General features: G+C 35.8%; 1 protein-coding gene across 4 annotated transcripts in view; it reads right to left on the bottom strand.

Annotated features, from left to right (window-relative positions):
* The window catches only part of LOC120416300 (platelet-derived growth factor receptor alpha), a 101,770-nt gene that overhangs the window by 11,717 nt on the left and 69,003 nt on the right, over positions 1-21,050 (bottom strand). For 2 of the 4 annotated variants that reach the window (XM_052707322.1, XM_039578019.1), the window contains exons 16-20: positions 20,475-20,542; positions 20,125-20,266; positions 19,335-19,440; positions 15,023-15,128; positions 8,472-10,795 (exon numbers count right to left, since the gene is read on the bottom strand). In XM_052707322.1, coding sequence (XP_052563282.1) covers positions 10,515-10,795; positions 15,023-15,128; positions 19,335-19,440; positions 20,125-20,266; positions 20,475-20,542 — 703 coding nt within the window. In that variant the 3' untranslated portion in view covers positions 8,472-10,514. Of the gene's footprint in view, positions 1-8,471; positions 10,796-15,022; positions 15,129-19,334; positions 19,441-20,124; positions 20,267-20,474; positions 20,543-21,050 lie in introns of those variants that run through there. The other 2 variants (XM_039578020.2, XR_005605323.2) reach the window with 2 other exon arrangements.

Genomic DNA, 21,050 nt, shown 5'->3' with positions numbered 1-21,050 from the left:
CTAGACAAACATTGAAAAAGGGCGTAAGTGAAAATTTATGCAGCCGAAACTCGATCATCAGCAGTTCGATTATTCTTAGGCTTCAAAAGTACTTAGAAAAAAGTTACTACTTACTCTTTTTGCCTTCCTCACTTTACTGAGGAAAGGCTATAAAATCACTCGAAAATCGAACTTCTTAATTTGACCTCCTAGACCCACCTTCACGTATACATATCGACTCAGAATCAAATTCTGAGCAAATGTCTGTGTGTGTGTGTGTGTGTGTGTGTAGGGATGTGGGTCTGTGCACCAAAAAATATGCACTCGATTATCTCGGCGCTGGCTGAACCGATTTGGACCGTTTTGGTCTCATTCGATCCGTATTGGGGTCCCATAAGTCGCTATTGAAAATTATAAAGTTTAGTTAAGTACTTCAAAAGTTATGCTAAAAAAAACGATTTTGACAAAAGTCCGGAAGATTGTAAAAAGGGTGTTTTTTGTAAGAAAACCCGCCATGCTATACATTTTTAGAAAGGTAATAAAGAGACCTTTCCAACGCGTCAAAAACATCTAAGATCTGACAACCCTATCAAAAGTTATAAGCACTTAAGTGTTATTTATGCACTTTTTGGACGCCGGATCTCAGATATTTTGATAAAAACGTTGTCCGGATCTCTCATGCGACCTATCGTTGGATAGGTAATCAAAAGACCTTTCCAACGCGTTCAAGACATTGAAGATCTGACAACCCTATCAAAAGTTATAAGCATTTAAGTGTTATTTATGAACCTTTTAGAGGCCGGATCTCATATATTTTGATGAAAACGTTGTCCGGATCTACCATGCGACTTGTCATTGGATAGGTAATCGAAAGACCTTTCCAACGAGTTCAATAGATTGCAGATCGGACAACCCTATCAAAAGTTATACGCACTTAAGTGTTATTTATGAACTTTTTTCAGGCCGGATCTCATATATATTGATGAAAACGTTGTCCGGATCTATCATGCGACTGATCGTTGGATAGGTATTCGAAAGACCTTTCCAACGAGTTCAATAGATTGCAGATCTGACAACCCTATCAAAAGTTATAGGCACTTAAGTGTTATTTATGATTTTTTAAGAGGCCGGATCTCATATATATTGATGAAAACGTTGCCCTGATCTATCATGCGACTGATCGTTGGATAGGTAATCGAAAGACCTTTCCAACGAGTTCAATAGATTGCAGATCTGACAACCCTATCAAAAGTTATAAGCACTTATGTGTTATTTATACACATTTTAGAGGCAGAATCTCAGATATTTTGATGAGAACGTTGTCCGGATCTATCATGCGACTTGTCGTTGGATAGGTAATCAAAAGACCTTTTCAATGAGTTCAATAGATTGCAGATCTGACAACCCTATCAAAAGTTATAAGCACATAAGAGCCCTGAATTATGATGATCTTACTACCCAATCTGATGGTATGAATCAAGTTGATAGAACACTGAAAGGTCCGTCCTTTTGTATCTATTTTGGATAGCATTACTCTCTAAATGTGAGGAAGGCACCAACCACCTAAAGGTGGATTAAGTAACGTTTTTAACATCAAAAACGCCTGAACAGGTGAGAAGATTCAGAACTGTATTGTTGTTTAAACATTCGTGCTCAAACTCTATCCATTTCAACGAATCATCTTTGCGGTTAACTTTACGCAGTTGGCCTGGCCGTTTAGAAAAGAAAGATGTTGGAAGTAATCGCCCCGACCTCCGCCTGGATACTTCCGAAAGGATTAGATTTGATCAGATTAGACAATTTGCTACAGGCAAAAAAGTCAGGCCCCAGTCAGGAATGAACAAATCTTTAAAAAAAATATCATAACACGTGCTCTTCCTTCCGGGAAAAGAGAACGAATCCAGTGCCGTAAAGTTCCTATTATTTTGTCTGCCAAGCATCACAATTGACACCTGTGAGGTGTGAAGCTGCAGCACAACGGGGAAAAAATATCAAAAAAAGGCTGCTGGCAGTTGCTTTAAAACGCTCCCAGAAACGTGGTGGTATTATCCGTTGTAGAAGATTGTTTTCACATTTTTTAACAAAATAAACTTCATAATTTTGTTGAAATCGATAAAATTTCAAAAATACTCCTTAATCGAAATAATGTTTTTTACATAAAAAAAATGCTGAAAGCTCATAAAAAATGTGTTAAGTCATTTAACTAAAATCATACATTTATCAGACGGAACTTGGACCTAAACATTATGTCTCTGTCACATAATCCAGAGTAATGTACACGATTAGCACGTTCTAACCTGCTTTGTTCAATGCTGTCGATTTCTCTGTCGTTTGCTTTGCTCGTCCTGGTTCAGAGTGCCCGTTTTCCACACATTTCAGTAAGTATCAGTACACACTTTCCATCGAAAAACGTAGAACGTATTCTGTCGATTTTCCACGTTTTACAAATACATTTATATTTGTATGGCGGAGGACAACCTGCCTTATTTTCGGAATTATTTTGATTTTTTTGGCCTTTTGAAATGCACATCTATATTTCAATATTTTCAAAATGTAGGCATTAGAAAAAGGGGGGCTGTTTGAGTAGGACTTATAAATTTTCAATTTTATTATTTCTTTTGCTTTTATTCGCTGTATTTCAGCACCAGAGGTCAATCTTCAATGCATCTTCTTCTAAGACAAAGTTTTGGGAATTTTGGGACGAATTTTTTCCCCGTACCTGCAGAATGCTGTAATTTTGCACACATTCGGCAGCAGGCGTTCCAGTACTTTGCTGCAACAAAATATACTTTCCTCTTGGTCAGAACTTTTGTCAGAACAAAGAGAGACGCAAAAGATGTAGGGGAAATAAACCCTTTCAAATCAAACACCTATCTTCATCATATGGAGAGTTTGAAGCTCCAAAAATACTATTTGTGCTATAAACTTATCAGCAACAGCACCGCCTCGAGTAAGCACGCAAATTTATGCCATTTACTGGCCAAAAAAATCAAATTTAATGCACTCATGATCATAATTTCTATTTTGCGAGACCATTTCTCATCATTTTGTGGGTACACACATCCACACGCAAGATGAGAGCTTAACTGCTTAACTAAAGTCACCATCAATATCTTTTCACTTGCGCTAACGTTTTCAAAGCGCTAAAGATATGAAATTGCTTCCAACAACCGGCAACATGTTCTTTTGAACATTAGTTAGTCACTCACTTGAAAAATAATCCCGAAACATGTAAATAATTAGCAAGCGCCATAAAAAAAACAAACGCGAAAAGTCTTTTGACGTTTGACTTTTGACGACCCATTCCAATCGAAGGCTGAAGAAAACCGAGCAAGAAGCGAAGGCAAATGAGCAATTCTCTGAGATTTCGGTCATTCGATTTTTTTTGTATTTTTTAATCCAGCTGAAACTTTTTTGGTGCCTTCGGTATGCCCAAAGAAGCCATTTTGCATCATAAGTTTGTCCATATAATTTTCCATACAAATTTGGTAGCTGTCCATACAAAAATGATATGTGAAAATTCAAAAATCTGTATCTTTTGAAGGAATTTTTTGATCGATTTGGTGTCTTCAGCAAAGTTGTAGGTATGGATATGGACTACACTGAATAAAAATGATACACGGTAAAAAAATTTGGTGATTTTTTTATTTAACTTTTTGTCACTAAAACTTGATTTGCAAAAAAACACTATTTTTTTTTTTTTTTGATATGTTTTAGAGGACATAAAATGCCAACTTTTCAGAAATTTCCAGAATGGGCAAAAAATCTTTGACCGAGTTATGATTTTTTGAATCAATACAGATTTTTTCAAAAAATCGAAATATTGGTCGCAAAAAATTTTCAACTTCATTTTTCGATGTAAAATTGAATTTGCAATCAAAGAGTACTTTAGTGAATTTTTGATAAAGTGCACCGTTTTCAAGTTATAATCATTTTTAGGTAACTTTTTTGAAAATAGTCGCAGTTTTTCATTTTTTAAAAATAGTTCCCATGTTTGCCCACGTTTGAAAAAAATATTTTTGAAAAGCTGAGAAAATTCTCTATATTTTGCTTCTTCGGACTTTGTTGATACGACTCTTAGTTGCTGAGATATTGCCATGCAAAGGTTAAAAAACAGGAAAATTGATGTTTTCTAAGTCTCACCCAAACAACTCACCATTTTCTAATCTCGATATTTCAGCAACTATAGGTCCGATTTACAATGTTAAAACATGAAACATTCGTGAAATTTTCCGATCTTTTCGAAAAAAATATTTTCAAAATTTTTAAATCAAGACTAACATTTCAAAAGGGCGTAATATTGAATGTTTGGCTGTATTGATTCAAAAAATTATGACTCGGTCAAAGATTTTTTGCCCATTCTGGAAATTTCTGAAAAGTTGGCATTTTATGTCCTCTAAAACATATCAAAAAATAAAAAAAATTAAAAATAGTGTTTTTTGCAAATCAAGTTTTAGTGACAAAAAGTTAAATAAAAAATTCACCAATTTTTTTTTACCGTGTATCATTTTTATTCAGTGTAGTCCATATCCATACCTACAACTTTGCTGAAGACACCAAATCGATCAAAAAATTCCTTCAAAAGATACAGATTTTTGAATTTTCACATATCATTTTTGTATGGACAGCTACCAAATTTGTATGGAAAATTATATGGACAAACTAATGATGCAAAATGGCTTCTTTGGGCATACCGAAGGCACCAAAAAAGTTTCAGCCGGATTAAAAAATACAAAAATTAAAATTAAAGAAAAAAGACCGATTCCGTAGAGAACTGCTCAAATAAAGAACACCAACACCACCTGCAGCGCCTGTTGGAGTGAGCCAGTGCTGCCAGGAAACTTTCTTTTCGTGAGTGTTCGCTTAAAATTTCATCACAATTGGCAGCACTAAGCAGATCCAAAAGAGCGCTGGAAGAAAAAAGAACTAAGCTGAAAATAGAAAAATGGGCGTGGCCCAATGCATTGTCGTCTGATTAGAATACATTTGGGAAATATTTTTTTTAAATGCTTGTAAAAGAAATAGAATAACTTTTATTAGAAGTGAAACTAAACAGAAATGTTCACAAAAAGGAACACTCCAGATTATTCAGCATCATTCAAACACGACCGCTTATTAGGCTCAAAATGGGTTTTTTCCCCTAGGGAAAGTGGGTCGGAGGCCGTGTTACGTTCATACAAAAAAAAATGGTATGGAATCTTTGTTACGAGAAGGAAGGAGGGGGGGGGGGGGGGGAAGAGGGGTCTAAAAATCCATTTTTTTTGGATGTCTTTCAAATAGGTGGCCTCAAAAAGCTCGTTAGCCTAAGCTTTTTATGGCTGCAACGTAAGTAAGCTTTTAAAGCATTTTGCTCGCATGTATTCATGCGCAAGCAGGAAGGCACCAATCACTGAGGTGGTTTAAGTATCGTTTTTTAAACTATGTTAATGAAGTACTTTTTTTGTGTGCATTTGTGCGATCTGAAAATTCTCCAGCTTAAAATTTGAACTTCAAAATGCATAAATTTGCACTCTTTGAGTTATGCCATTTTAAACATTTTGATTCATGCAAGGGTGCTTGGGTTCATGATTAAAAACTTAACGATTTCGACGATTTTAAAATTAATTTGAAGACCATGACTCTGTTTGTACTTAATAGGTACATTTAATAAAATGCATGTGCTGGAAAAAAAATCTCGACAATCAAATTAGATTTTTAAGGGCATTGCATGAATCGAACCCATATTTAAGTTCATTGTGGGTTAGCAAACAACATACCAAAAAAAGTTGCTCGTCATAACAAGTAAAAACACCGCAAAAGAGTTACAAAAAGGTAAAAAAAATGTTTTGCCCGCTCGCTTCTGCACAATTCTTTGAAATTTCGGCCATTCGATTTTTTTTGTATTTTTTTATCCGGCTGAAACACAAAACGTGCCTTTGGTATGCCCAAAAACCATTTTGCATCATATGCTTGTCCATATAATTTTCCATACAAATTTGGCAGCTGTCCATACCAAAATGATATATGAAAATTCAAAAATCTGTATCTTTTGGAGGAAATTTTTTGATCGATTTGGTGTCTTCGGCAAAGTTGTAGGTATGGATAAGGACAACACTGAAAAAATAGATACACGGTTTAAAAATGTTTGGTGATTCTTAATTTCACTTTTTGTCACTCATTATTGATTTGCAAAAACACTATTTTTTTTTTTTTTATATATGTTTTAGGGGACAACAAATGCTAACTTTTCAGAAATTTCCAAAATAAGCAAAACATCATTGACCGAGTTATATTTTTTTAAATCAATACTGATTTAAAAAAAGTCGAAATATTGGATTGGATGGAAATATTGCAATCAAGAAGGACCCTAGTGAAATTTTGATAAAGTGCACCGTTTTCAAGTTATAGCCATTTTTAGGTAACTCTTGTGAAAATAGTCTCAGTTATTAATTTTTTGACGACCCTGAGATACGGTTGCTGAGATATTGCAATGCAAAGATTTAAAAACATGACAATTGTTGTTTTCTAAGTCTCACCCAAACAACCCACTATTTTCTTACGTAAATATCTCAGCAACTAATGGTCCGATTTTCAATGTGAAAATATACGAAGCATTATTGTAATAAATTTTCCGATCTTTTTGAAAACAATATTTTCCTTTTTTCAAATCAAGACTTACTTTTTAAAAGAGCCCTTTTGAAATGTTAGTCTTGATTTAATATTTTTTAAATATTGTTTTCGACCAATATTTATATTTTTTGAAAAAATCAGTATTTAATCAAAATTTCATAACTCGGTCAAAGATTTTTGCCTATTCTGGGAATTGCTGAAAAGTTGGCATTTGATGTCCCCTAAAACATATCAGCAAATAAAAAACATTAAAGAATTGTAAATTAAGTTTTAGTGACAACAACTGAAATTAAAAACAATAAAAAATCGTGTATAATTTTTTTATATCGTGTATTTTTTTTTTCAGTGTAGTCCTTATCCATACCTACAACTTTTCCAAACACCAAATCGATCAAAGAATTCCTCCAAAAGATACAGATTTTTGAATTTTCACATATCATTTTGGTATGGACAGCTGCCAAATTTGTATGGAAAATTATATGGACAAACATATGATGCAAAATGGTTTTTTGGGCATACCGAACGAAGGCACCAGAAAGGCTTCAGCCGGATAAAAAAAAACAAAAATTAAAATAAAAAAGACCAATTTTGTAGAGAATTCTAGATTAAATTTTCAAAACAACCTATCCCTCATGGGTTTCCTATGCAGACAGGGCCTTTTGAAAAATTAATCGAGAATTGCTATTCTATGGAAATACCCCATAGTGCGTAGGTAGGGTAGATTAGTCAGCAATCGATCTCATATTTTGGATGATTTTAGCACAATTTGAAAGAAAGAAAATGCATTCAAAGCTTTTATGTTTCATATGTTTATAGGACCCATTAAAAAAAAACTTTCGAAATCATTGAAAATTAAAAACCAAAAGTTCTAACTGATGACTACTCTACCCTAAATAATTCTCTCTCTTTTTTTCTCTGTTGCATCCTTCTGCAAAGGAAATAGTTGCAAAAAAGTACGGGAACCCGCTGCAAAAAAGTTAATTTGCTGACTGCAAAATTCTGCGAATCTGCAAGTCGGGAGTAGACCAAGTCACTCGGCACTATTAAAAAAACCGAAGAATTCTCATTTTTAATTAAAATCAAATTTGAAGTGATCATATTTCGAAATCATTGCACTTTATCAAAATGTATGTTAAATATTATTCGATTGCATGTTCTATTTTACATAAACCAATGAAGTAAAAAAAGATGTTTAAAAAAAACACACACATTTAAGGTGAATGTTGGTTCTGGCCTAACTTCAAGTCTAGGTCGTTAAGTCAGTCCAGGCGTATGAGTCGTCTCCCTGGAAAATATATAAACCGGTAAAGTCGCTGGTTGGCATTTGGAAAAGAGGTTCAGGCACCTAAGGGACCATCCATAAACCACGTAGACAAAAATTAAATCAAACCATCAACTTTAACGACCCCCAGCTCTTTTGTGGTATCTATTGCAAGTTTCTGCACAAACCCAGGAGTCCAAAGGCTTGAATGGGGAGAGCACCCAAACCTCTTTCTACGCTAAGGAACCTTCCACCCCAGGGTTCGAACTGACGACCTTTGGATTGCGAGTCCAACCGCCGCCAGCGATTTCACCGGAGCAGGCTTGGTTTGGTGTGTTGTTTTTCTTTATAGCAGGGAGACGACTACCACTCCTGGAATGACTTACCGGCCTAACAACAGCCAATACCGGGACCGACGTTTCACTTCCCCATCCGATGGAAGGTTATAGCAGATGGGAATCCAACCCATGAACATCCGCTTGCAAAGCGGACGGCGTAACCATTGGGCCACGGCTCCCCCCTATAGTGTCCTCGTGAATTATGGATGCTGCAAAGCGAACAATTAGTTTTTTCTTTTGGATTTCTCATTTTTTCTACATAAAACATCAAAACATGTTTCCACTCACAGTAAAACGTTAAACATCTCAGTGTAAATTTAATAAATTTTGTAACTCACAATGTATCACAGATTAACAGCTAGTATGGTTCTTTGTGTTGTCCTTCTACTACAGTCATCAGCACCATTAATTACAAATCAATACGATTTTATGTTCTTAACACCGAGTCATTATTTGCGGGATGATTGGAGTATTTGAAACGTTGCCGTTGAAAAATAAAAACACTTTCATCGTTGTACTCATGTTGGGTGCGATCTTTGTGTGTTTTTGTTTTAAACATCTATTACATATTCTTAGCACTTGTACATCACGAATTTACGGCTTGGTTTATTTGTTATGTTTTAATTATGAAATGACATTCTAGTTGATCATCAAAAGTTGATAATCAATAATAAAATTTAAGGAAACTGAAAAAAAAATATTTTGCACTATTGCACCCAAGAAAAGCAAGGCGTTGTAACGTCACAGAAAAAGGAATGTCGATTTGTAGGAAATTGAATACTTTGCTTAAAGTTTCGAAGAAAAAATGTGTTGATACAACAAGAATGTGCCCTAAAATCATGAATCAATGTAGTTTTTTTTTAATTTTATTTAGCAAATATTTGATGTAAACAAGAATGGTGCAAGGTTTGATGACATCATTTGTGATTTTGAATAATCTTTTTTTTTGTTTTTTTCATCAAAAAATAAAAATCAGTTTTTTGTGATATTGATTGGTTCTAAGATCAAAAGTACAAAAATCCTGATATATACTAGTTTTAAATTCGATGTTTCTTTGCTAGCAAGCAACATATACATTTCAAGGGTATTTTTTTCTCCAACAGGTCCTATAAGCGACGGGATTTCCTATGTTTATAAATATGACTTTTTCAAATAACACTCTAGATTTACAGCTATACTTGTTTGGGTAACAAAAGTAGCATCTTTCAATTGCGAAAATTTTGGTACCCAAATACGCCACTTATGATTTATTGAAAAATGTGGTTTATGCGAAAATGGACATTTTTCGGACCAAACTCATACAGTGGGGGTCACCCTAACGGCCAAACAAAAATAATACGTGTCTAATTATTTCGGCTAGAGAATCGCCAGCAAAATTTTAAGCCCGATCCGAGCACTTTTGTTTTTTTTTTCATGCTGTTTATAATTCTTGAGAAAAACATATAGTGAATCAAATATATGTCCGTACCCCGCTGAACTGAATGTTTTTTCGATATTAAAGTACATACAATTCGACTAAAGAATCAACTTTATGTCCTCTTCAAGATCTTGTTATTGAATTTGAAAAATACATAATTGTTTGCTGAAAAAAGTAAAAAAAAAAACAAGGTCAAATGATTGTCCGTACTCATTAGGGTGGTCCAAATCCGGGCATCCCCTGAATTGGCTCATCACAAGGCTAAATTCAAAATTTGAGCTCCTTACGACCACGGTAACCCCTTCCTCTAATCGCTCGAAGTTTGTATGGGAAAAATCGTCAGAATGTATGCAAAAGAGCAACTGTTTAAGATTTTACCTGTGGAGGGCGCAATAGTTATCCAATTCTTACCCTTTCTCTAATCGAAATCAGCTCTGTTAAATCAGCAACATGGAGTTAAACTTTCTGTGCAGTTACTGTGAAGTTTACCATATCACTTCGGAAAGTTTAACTCCATTTTGCACCCGCACATGGTTAATGTATCGATAGCTGTAGAACCGTTTTTTAAACCTTGGAATTCAAGTTGTATGAGTCAAAATGTCAAAATAACAAAACTTTTTCAACACAAGCAGTTGCATTATTACTTTTTGCTGTGTAAAACTTGTCATAATGGGGGTGGGAGGGGTGATTGGTGCACCTTTTATGTTTTGACTCGGGCTAATGAATACTGTTTATCTGGTATTGCAAGATTTGTACACTGATAGAGCAGAAACATCCACTGTAACATTGATTTGCACAACCATTGGTTCAAACGCACAGCAAAGGGATCCAAGCACCATCCATGTCAGATGCTGCTAAAGGTGGGACAGTTGTCGACACGAGTAATGTGACCTGTAAATAGCAACGAACTTTACGATTTGTTGTTTGCCATCGTTTGGCGGCACTGCTCGGCAGTCGGTGGAAACACGTAGGAGGGTTCAATTTCATTGAAGTCGATGTAGATCTGGCGGTGTGGCTCCAGAAACGTTCGGATCTCACGGAATGAGGGTCGGTCATCTGGGTTGGGTTTCCAGCAGTTTTGCATTAGTTCGTACAATTCGGGGGTAATATTTTCTGGTTTTGCCATTCGATTTCCCTCCTGCAGGAAAGCCAACAGCTCGTGATTACTCACTGACGGATATGGAAAACCACCTGCGACAGAAAAAAAAGTGTTTTAATGAATCCTCATGCTGTAATAATCAATACTACGGACATGTCCAACTACCAGTTCGACATGGACTCCAATTTGGAGTGAAACACAGAATTATAACGCAGCCCCATCCCCCTTAGAAACATTTCGTTTGTGCTATCAATACCAACAGATGTACAGCAATAATGTCGGTTATGTAGTTTCAAGTATATAAGTCGATTTATTTTCATCGTATTGCTAATAACTCATCAGAACCAACTTGGTTCTTCTTGCGCCCTTGGGCAAAGTTGTAGGGACAATAATCTCACGCTTGGATAATTGTGGGCGATAATCGCTCCACCTGTCAAAACAATACTGAAATGCTGTTATTTCTGCATACATTTTTGCGTTTTCGCCCATATAAACCCTTAAACCTTAACCGATTTGGCTCAAAAAAATATTTCAGCCTTATGTAGACTGAGTGACGCTATCGAGTTTTCGATTTAAAAAAATGTTTTAATCTCGTGTGAACTTGTCAAATCTCTCGTTACCTATTTAGAACACATTGCAAAACGTTTATTGATGCATTTATAATTAAATGCATCAGTTTTGGATATTTTCAATTTTGGAACCACATATCCGAAAAAGACGTTGAAATTAAGTCAAAAAAAGTTTTTACATAAGTTCATCGATATATATTAGGAAGTAACATAACGGATCAATTTTGCGGGCATTTCAGGGCATGATCCCCTAGGTGTTGGGTAGGGTAGTCATCAATGAGATACTTTTGCTTTTTAACTTACAACGATTTTTGTATTTTTTTCTTCAGTATGTTTTAATGAGTTATTTGTTGCATTTTCTTTCTTTTGATGTGTTTGACCACCACATTGATCAAAATATAAGATCGATTTCACGTCTATAGCCAGAGTTATTCAACTGTCTCATTGTAGACGCACTTGGCAGGAACAATGAGACAGCCGGGGAACAATGTCAATCAATTCTTTTCAAGTAAAACAACATGATTTTGTATCGTTCCATTGCAGGTGACTTGCATTGAACATTTTAAAGCAATTTTGCCAACTTGAAACTTTAATTAACAAAAGTTATACTAAACGTATTTAAATTTTGTAATATCCATGTATTTATACTAAACAAATTTATATTTTTGGTTAAATGAAGTTAAAACTCAATAAATATGCCAAAAATCACTTCCAATTCATGTTTTGAAAGATTTCCATAGATTTTGAAAAGTTTAATGAAGAAAAATCAAAGTGTCTCATTGTTACCCATGGGCTGCAAAGAGTGGGTAACAATGAGACAGCCCTGGATTCTGGGTATATTCTTAATTTTGGTCCAACCTAATGAAAGGACATTGTAGCCCAATTAATTCCCTATTGAACGTAGAAAGAAATTTGAAGAATTATTAGTTTTAGTGTTTAATGGCAGCCAACGAGCGAAAAGGTAATTTTTGTCCATAATTTACTACTACACCCCAGAATCAAACATTTATGCATAACTTTGCAAGGGAGCGTTCATAACCAAAGCCAGTAATATGGCAGACGTGTATCCAGTAGACACACCTTTCCCTCAAATATTAGCCTGATTGGTTGAAACTACGATTTGTGAAAGCCATTTTATAATTGTTACCCGTGTCTCATTGATGACTACTCTACCCTACTGAGCCCGAATCCCAAATATGAGCTTGATTGGTTGCAACAGGATCTGGCGTTTTGACTTTAAATTTTAATGGAATTCAACCCTCTACTCCCCAAATTTTGTTTTCGAAGATTTTTATTTTTCCCGTGTTCACGAGGTCATTTTGAGCAACTTTTGTTCTACGAAAAACTTTACTTCTCTTGTTTTATGTTTTTCTTGTTTCATTTTTAGTATGTTAATTTGCATTTATCTTGCTTAGTTTATATTTGTTTTTGGTAGTATTTGGCCTATCCTACCACCTCCTATCATTACATTTTGCCTATCTAATTTTTTCATGTTTTTACAGCAACTTTTTCAAATTTTGGCTGTTTTTCACATTTTCTGCTATAAATGGCACCTTTATCATTTAAGTTGTAAATAAATGCGTAGAGGCATAGTCTGGGGCACTAGAAAAATTACTACATACTTCTTTTTAATTAAAATATAGGAAATGTTAGTAAAAAACACAGCCAAAGCTGACCCCAAAAAAATTACATTTTTAAAAACATTGTCAAAGTCACATAAAACAAGTAAAACTTCCAACCCATAAATTTTCTAAAATTCTAAGAGTTCTTCTTTCCAATGCTTTTTAAAGATCTAAAATTGGTTGAAAAATTGATTTTTGGCGATTTTTTAAATCGAAGCCCGTCTAAAGGCGGGGTTGGGTTGTAGAGGGTTAACCCGTAAAGTCGGTACGTTTTGGTTTTTGCCATTTTGAGCCCCTTAATGATTTTTGCTTTTTTCAAAAACTTCATGAGCTCATAGTCCGTGTTCCAGGAAACAACTTTGCCGAAGAGTGCGAAAAGATTCATCCATTATTTAAAATGATACAAAATGTATAACACCGCCGCTGAAAACATCAACTTTTTTCTACACTCTACGCTCCTGCAGAAAAGATTTCAGGTAGAAGAGCCAATTTTCGTGATTAAAAGACGCAACATTTAGTATCCAAACATGTTTAGGTCATCGCTGAAATTTTAAAGTTATCGCAGTTTTAGTTTAAAAAAAGTTGTTTTTTCTCGGAGCGAGTTGTGGCGCTATAACCACGGCAAATAGTGTCCAGGGCATTCGTGGAAATACAATGTCCCATCCCAGAGGGTCCCGGAGTACCAAACCTTCTTAGCATGGTGCTCCCAACGAATACAACCAAATCTCGGAGCGTATGGTGGTGTGTCCCCACGCTTCTTCCTCCCCTGTCGATTCAGAATTTTGTTGTTGTTCGAACACTCAGTGCTCAAACTCAACCCAATTACGAATCATCTCTGCGATACGGCTTTTACGGCTTTGCGATTACGCAGTAGGCCTGGCCGCTTTAACGCTTGTGATGTTTCAATGCATTCTGATGCAATGGCGCACTACAAATGTTAATAACTGACAAGAAGAGTGCTAGGCGTCATCTAACCTAAGGCACTCTCCAGGATCCCTTCGAAAGATTGGATGCGCTAGGGTCTGATTAGATTAGATTAGATTAAAAAAAGTTGTTTTTTCTCGTTTTTGTCATTTTCTCAATCCAGCGCGCGGCGCGCCGAAAATCCCACTTTTTATTAAAATATATCATATATCTGAATCCTGTTAATGAACACCTTCAGTTTTTGAGTATATTACGTAACATTTTCTGAGGAACCCGATTAAAAAAATTCAGACATAGGCTCTTTGGTCCAGACACGGTCAAAACGCCATTTTAAAATTTGTTGAAATGGAGCGTAGTATTTTTTTTAAGAAAAAAGTATTTTTTGCGAAAATTTACGAAAACGGCCACTTTTGGGACCACCCGGCGAAGGTTACCCTTATGACCAAACAAAACAATACGAGTCTTATTAAAATACGGGTACCAGCCATAGTATACTTAAAAACTGGAGCAACATTCGAAAGGGGTGGTGCAACATTGCTCTTACGGCCTTTCGTCCCATTAAACGCTTGTAATGAATGGTCGTACCGCCCCTTTTAAATGTTGCTCCAGAAAAAAAATTATAGCTTTCTGAAAAACATGACGGTAACATTTTTATGTTTTTTTTTGATTCAATTCAATTCAATTCAATTAGTTTTTATTAGTAAATAATCAATTCACAATTTCGTAATTCTTATAACCTAATAGAGTTTTGGAGTTCCTTTCAACTATGATTTGTACTATAGTTCATTTTGATGTAATTGGATATTCTAACAATGGATTTGCCAACAGAAGGAAAAATTATTTTAAAAAAACCTTCTAAATATGTTTTTTGATTTTTTTTAAATGTTTTTTGAATTGGCTCAATTTGGCAGCTCTCCATACAAAAATGGTACGTGAAAATTAAAAAATCTATTACTTTTGAAGGAAATTTCTTATCCTTTAGGTGTCCTCGGCAAAGTTGTAGGTGTTGATGAGAATTATGTATCCAGAAAAATAAATAACTTCAATTACCCAGATACTAATGCTTTCATTAAATGAAAGCCCATGGGGGTCGCCCATAAACAACATGGTTTTTGTTCATACAAAATAAACTTTTTTATATCAAGCCCCATATCTTCAACGAACATGTACAGTATGAAACAAAACTATGATTAGCAAACCTTACCGAGGGTTCCAATTTCCCAAAGCACAACGCCGAATGCCCACACGTCGCTTTTGCTAGAGTAGAAATTGTCTCTCATTGCTTCGATAGAGAGCCACCGGAGGGGAACCTGTAAGCAAAATCAAAACACAGATATAAAGTGGATATCTCCAGTTTTTTTTGAAAAGGTCCTATAAACAAAATTTCCAATTTTTGCTTTTTGGGTGTTTATGAAACCGCCTTGAGTCAGGGGTATTCAAAAACACCCAAAAAGCAAAAATTGGAAATTTTGTTTATAGGTCCTTTTCAAAAAAAACTCGAGATATTATTGTGAATTATGCACATAATGTTGTTGTTATTGTTAATTCATTTATAACAGGTTAAAGCTGCCCGAAATGAATAAATTAACAACAACAACAACATTATGTGAAAATTTCTGAGGAGAAAACGGAGTGGTTGAACTTCAACGATTTATACTGCCCCTGATCGCATAAATGTCCCATATGCATTTTCATCGGTTTTGAGTTATTGATGCAGTTTGGTTCAAAATCGTGTGCTCTTTCAGTAGAGCCTATAACATCCAGTACTTTATTCGAGAAATCAGGAGGAAATCCAGTTTTTTCGCGAAAACTTAACACGTATCCTTATGTGGGGGACAAACTTCACACGGGTCATTCCATATGAAGCGGAACAGCATTTGAAAATTACCATCTCCGATTCTGCTCAAATTTGGCAGAGCTGTTGAGACTATTAAACCGATTTTTTTTATTGTGAGCCAGTTTCATCTGAATAATTGATGATTTTTTTTTTCAATTCTGGTACATTTAATTTCAAAAACAAAACCATATACTTCTGATACATGTGGACAGTAGCTGTATCGTCTTTCAAGATTTCGAAATGGTTGACAAACAAAAAAAGATTATTGTTCGGACGGTGTCGAAATCAAAACCACTGAATTTGACTAAATCAGATAATAAATCAGATTAATCTTTGTGATTTTCTTACATTTTTCAGTTTTATACTTTCCAGAAATCCTCCTACTTAATCCTGCTTCACGAGAGTTTTATTCATGTTGATTCATAATTTTTAACACGATAATGTATCGTACACTTTTTCTAAAGTGTTACTTACAAGATCAATTGAAATTTCCTGCTAGCTCTGCGGGAATTCCATTCTGCCCTGTTTTGCTTGTCGTTCTTGCTCTGTCCTGTGGGCTAGCACACAAGTTCACCGTATACTATTTTTTTTAATTTAAGATTATACAGCAGTTTCCTACAGTGGTACATTAAATTTTTGCCTAATTTGCTAATGATTATTTGGGATAAAATCTTATTTCAATAAATAACCAGGTAGCAGTTATTGATCAGCGCGCCCGAGTGCTTCTAGCAGATGCGGCAAATAAAGAAAATACAGGTAATCTCGAATACTTCAAACTTTATAATCCTATATCTCTGGAACAAAACATATTCCTTTCTGTCGATAAGTGATTCTTATGTAAAATCGGACGGGGAATACGATGATGAGGTCAAATTTAGAAAATAAATAGGGCTGTTTTGAGATACGGCCATTTAAAGTTTTCAATTGCGCAATACAGGTAGAACAAACATTTTAATCTTAATTTTGATCACGTCCAATTTCCTTCCAAATTGAGTCTAAGACCGACCCTCTAAGATTTGTGGTTCCTGAGTTCTCGTCGTTTGAAGATAGAGGTTTCGCTCAAAAATCGCCAAAAAGTCGATTTTTTGGGTGGGTACAAAAATGGAGGCGGTGGTCCGATTTGGATGAAATTCGGAATTTTTGCATGTTTTGATAGTCTCAACAGCTCTGCCAAATTTGAGCAGAGTCGGAGATGGTAATTTTCAAATTTGCATTTTTTCTTGCACACTTCAGGTGGAATGACCCAAATACGTTTATCTGAGCATGCTGTTGTTGCATATGGGACATTTATGCGAACACGGGCAGTATAGTTCCCGGTTAAGGCTCTGGAAGGCATCATCCCCAATCGGCCATTTGGCGGCCATGTTTGTTTTAGAAAAACATTACTTAATCCACCTTTAGGTGGTTGGTGCCTTCCTCACATTTAGCAGATAATGCTATCCGAGATAGACACAAAAGGGCGAACCTTTCAGTCTTGAATCAATTTCATTATTCATACCATCAGATTGGGTAGTCAGATCATCATAATTCAGGGCACTTATGTGCTTACAGCTTTTGATAGGGTTGTCAGATCTTCGATCCATTGAACTCGTTGAATAGGTATAAGTCGCATGATAGATCCGGATAACGTTTTCATCAAAATCTAAGACCTTTCGGACTTTTGTTAAAATCGTTTTTTTTTAGCATAACTTTTAAAGTACTTAGCTAAACTTTATAATTTTCAATAGCAACTTATGGGACCCCAAGACAGATCGAATGAGACCAAACAGTCAATACCATGATAATCCAGTGCTTTTTTTTATCAACATCCCACCACACACACAGACATTTGCTCAGAACTTGATTTTGAGTCGATATGTATACGTGAAGATGGGTCCAGGAGGTCAAATAAAGGATTTCATTTTTCGAGTGATTTTATAGCCTTTCCTCAGTGAGGTGAGGAAGGCAAAAAACATTTAAATCTTGATTTCGAGTCTTGTTGTTTGTAGAAGCATTTTACATATAGTGATTATTTCTTCATTTCAATTTACTATTTCAGGACCCTGAATTTAGAACCATCATTCCACCATCTACCACCTTAAGGCAAACAGTATTTCCCTTCTCTCTGATTAAGGTTGTTCTGCGTTGAAGTTTGCATTTAAAAAAATCGCAGGCCTCTTTCAAATTTGTCCAAGTGACGCCGACGTGCTATCTTGTCGTTTGTCGCTTTTTGACGTTTCGAGAAAACGTGTTTTAATGTTTGACCTTGAATAAACAAAAACGAGAGCACACAATGTAAACAATAACAAACACGTTTTGTTTGGCTGGCAGTTCTGTGCATTGTCCTGAAGTTTGGTTGATTTTGGTTGCTGAGGTCCCGAGTTACAATTACTATTTTTTACGGTAGTCGAGCTTGTACTTGTGTCAAACGCGTTCTGACCTGAAATCCCTTTGGCCAGTTGTCGCACTTACATCAATTTTCAGGGTGTGTCAAGTTAGCACGACAAGATTGAAACTTCTTTCATATGAAAAGCGACAACAATGCACAGAGTTTTATCGGTTTTTATTGACTATCGAAGGATTGAAATCGAATTTTGGGTATCTGAGAAGGACAAAAGGTGAGGCATTATGAGCTGCACAAAATGGCGTTCTTAACTTAATTTGGCCCAAAATGCACATACGACAAGTTAGCTCGACAGAGACGAATTGATCCTGATATCAGATGGTTTTTTTTTTTATTAGCAAAAAATCTAATATCTCATAAGGATCAACTACTTGAAAAATTCTAAAGCGATATATTTCTCTATACAGGTTTTTAAGCGAAGATGGCGTTCGAATGGTGAACGTCCGAAATATCAAAATTACGCAGTGGTACCAATATTCAGAAAAAAGTGTGCCATGGCATGACAGCCATATTTGTTTTCTAATGTTGATACTACTGACATTTCGGATGTTCACCATTCGAACGCCATCTTCGCTTAAAAAACCTGGATACATTTTTGCGAATTTTCCCGTACAAACTTCAACGATCAATCGCGGCCCTTAACCATAATCCATTTGGCTCAAGATTTACATAATGAATAGGGCCAGGGGGTATCTCTTTAGATTTTCCAAATTTTTCTTGTTACCCTAGTATATACTAAATGATAATAATCCGTCCCAAGCCTGGACCGTGGTGTAGGGGTAAGCGTGATTGCCTCTCACCCAGTCGGCCTGGGTTCGATCCCAGACGGTCCCGGTGGCATTTTTCGAGACGAGATTTGTCTGATCACGCCTTCCGTCGGAAGGGAAGTAAATGTTGGCCCCGGACTAACCTAAAAGGTTAGGTCGTTAGCTCAGTCCAGGTGTAAGAGTCGTCTCCCTGGGTCCTGTCTCGGTGGAGTCGCTGGTAGGCAGTTGGACTAACAATCCAAAGGTCGTCAGTTCGAATCCCGGGGTGGATGGAAGCTATGGTGTAAAAAGAGGTTTGCAATTGCCTCAACAATCAAGCCTTCGGACACATAGTTTCGAGTAGGAATCTCGTTATCGAGAACGCCAAGGCAATGCTGTAGAGCGAATAATTTGATTTTTGATTTTTGAATAATCCGTCCCATATATAAAAACAGCAAGCCGAAATTTGTTTTAAACTTTTTCTGATAGTTCCCATGATTTAGAACCAAACTGCAACATTAATTCAGCAGAATATGAATTCTAAAATTACCTTTTTGTTCCTAGTATTGACGTAAATGCCTGTTCGTGACATTCCAAAGTCGGATATCTTCAGCGTTTTCCTCTCATCGATCAGAATGTTCCGCGCTGCTAGATCACTACAAAACGGAGAAAGTTCAGCATTTAACAGGCGTACACCGCGACTCTTGTAGCGAATGGAATAAAGTATTGTTATGTGTAGAAAGTAGAATGTAACAAAATGGATCATTTTTGCAGAAAAAGTTGAAGTTTTCAGTGGTGGTGTTATAAATTCTGTAGCATTTTTAATATTTGACGAATCTTTTCGCACTCTTCGCGAAGTTGTTCCCTGAAACTCGAACCATAAGCCCATGAGGTTTTTCAAAAATGCAAAAAATCGTTAACTGACAAAAACCAAAACGCACCTTTTTACAGATTAAATCCCATTTAAACTTCAAAGTCAAAGCGCCAGGTCCAGTCGCAGCCAATCAAGCTAATATTTGGGATTCGGGCTCACTACACCTACCTTCAAATGCCCTAAAAAATTACCCATTTTGTTACATCCTAGTAGATAGAGACCATTTATAAACCACGAGGATATCTTAGGGGGGAGGGGGGGGGGCGTTGTTCAGCCATTGTTCACGCTCCATACGAAAATATTTGTTTTGTACACAATACACAATGAAAACTTGCAGAGCGATTCCGTGCAATGCATAGTTGGGCTTCGGGGTATATTGAACAGTAATATAATCAGACGAAAACCACTGACCTCATAACGTTTGTAGAAATTAAAGCTGAAACTGCTGAAAAACTTGCAAGCTTACCGATGGGTTATCTTGATTTTCTCCAAGTGGTGCATACCACATGCAATTTGTTGTGCAAAGTCATGCAGCTCATTGTGATCCAGAACGTACTCTATCGACGTGCTTGACTTTGCAGTCTTGCCGCTTAAAGTAGTATACAGTGCTGCAAAGCAAAAGAGCAAATAGGATTTCAAATAGTTAGAAACTGTTTCATTTACGGAGGCGGGGTGCATTTTGCATTTCTTTATTTACAAAGTAACAGCTGCAAAAAAATATATAAAGAAATAAATGAAGAGCAAAGCATGACACCGCCACTTTGAAAAAAAAATATAAATGCATTTTTTTCACAAATGTGAAAAGATCCAACTTACTGTCAGTCAGTGATGGCCTCACCAGCGTTTCAGGCTGTGCAATGTAAGAGGCGTCCGAATTTGAGCTACTGAAATGATGGAAACAATGACCACTATGTAATGTTAAGCTTGTAGTTTTTTAAGGCTGGTGGATTTGTCTTTTTTTAGCATTCCAGCTGCTTTACATTTTTTTTTCAATTTAAAGCTTATTATTGTTTTCTACTTTATTTGCATGAACTTATTCCCATAAACTTCTACCATTCTACATTACTTATTCTCCAGATTATGATATGTATAAAAAGGAAATGTTCCAATCATACGCATTTATGGCTCGATTATCCGAAGGTCTTGAAAAAACTTCACTTCGGATGATCGAATAACGAAAAAAAAAGTTTTCTGTTGTCTAATTTTTGTTTATCGTGTCAAAGTATGACCCCTAAACTTTTCTAAGGCCAATATGGCGGTGATGAAATATTGAGAAAATTATGGTTGTTTAATAGGCCATCAACTATTTAAATTTATGTCAAATGAGCTCGCAGAACTTGAAATTGATATTTAAAGTAAGAGAATAAAAAAAACCCGAGAACTTTTTTTGTT

Source organism: Culex pipiens, chromosome 2 (genome assembly GCF_016801865.2).
Source record: "Culex pipiens pallens isolate TS chromosome 2, TS_CPP_V2, whole genome shotgun sequence".
Lineage (NCBI taxonomy): Eukaryota > Metazoa > Arthropoda > Insecta > Diptera > Culicidae > Culex > Culex pipiens.
Note: the sequence above shows the minus strand (reverse complement) of the source record. Positions and strands in the feature narration are given on the sequence as shown.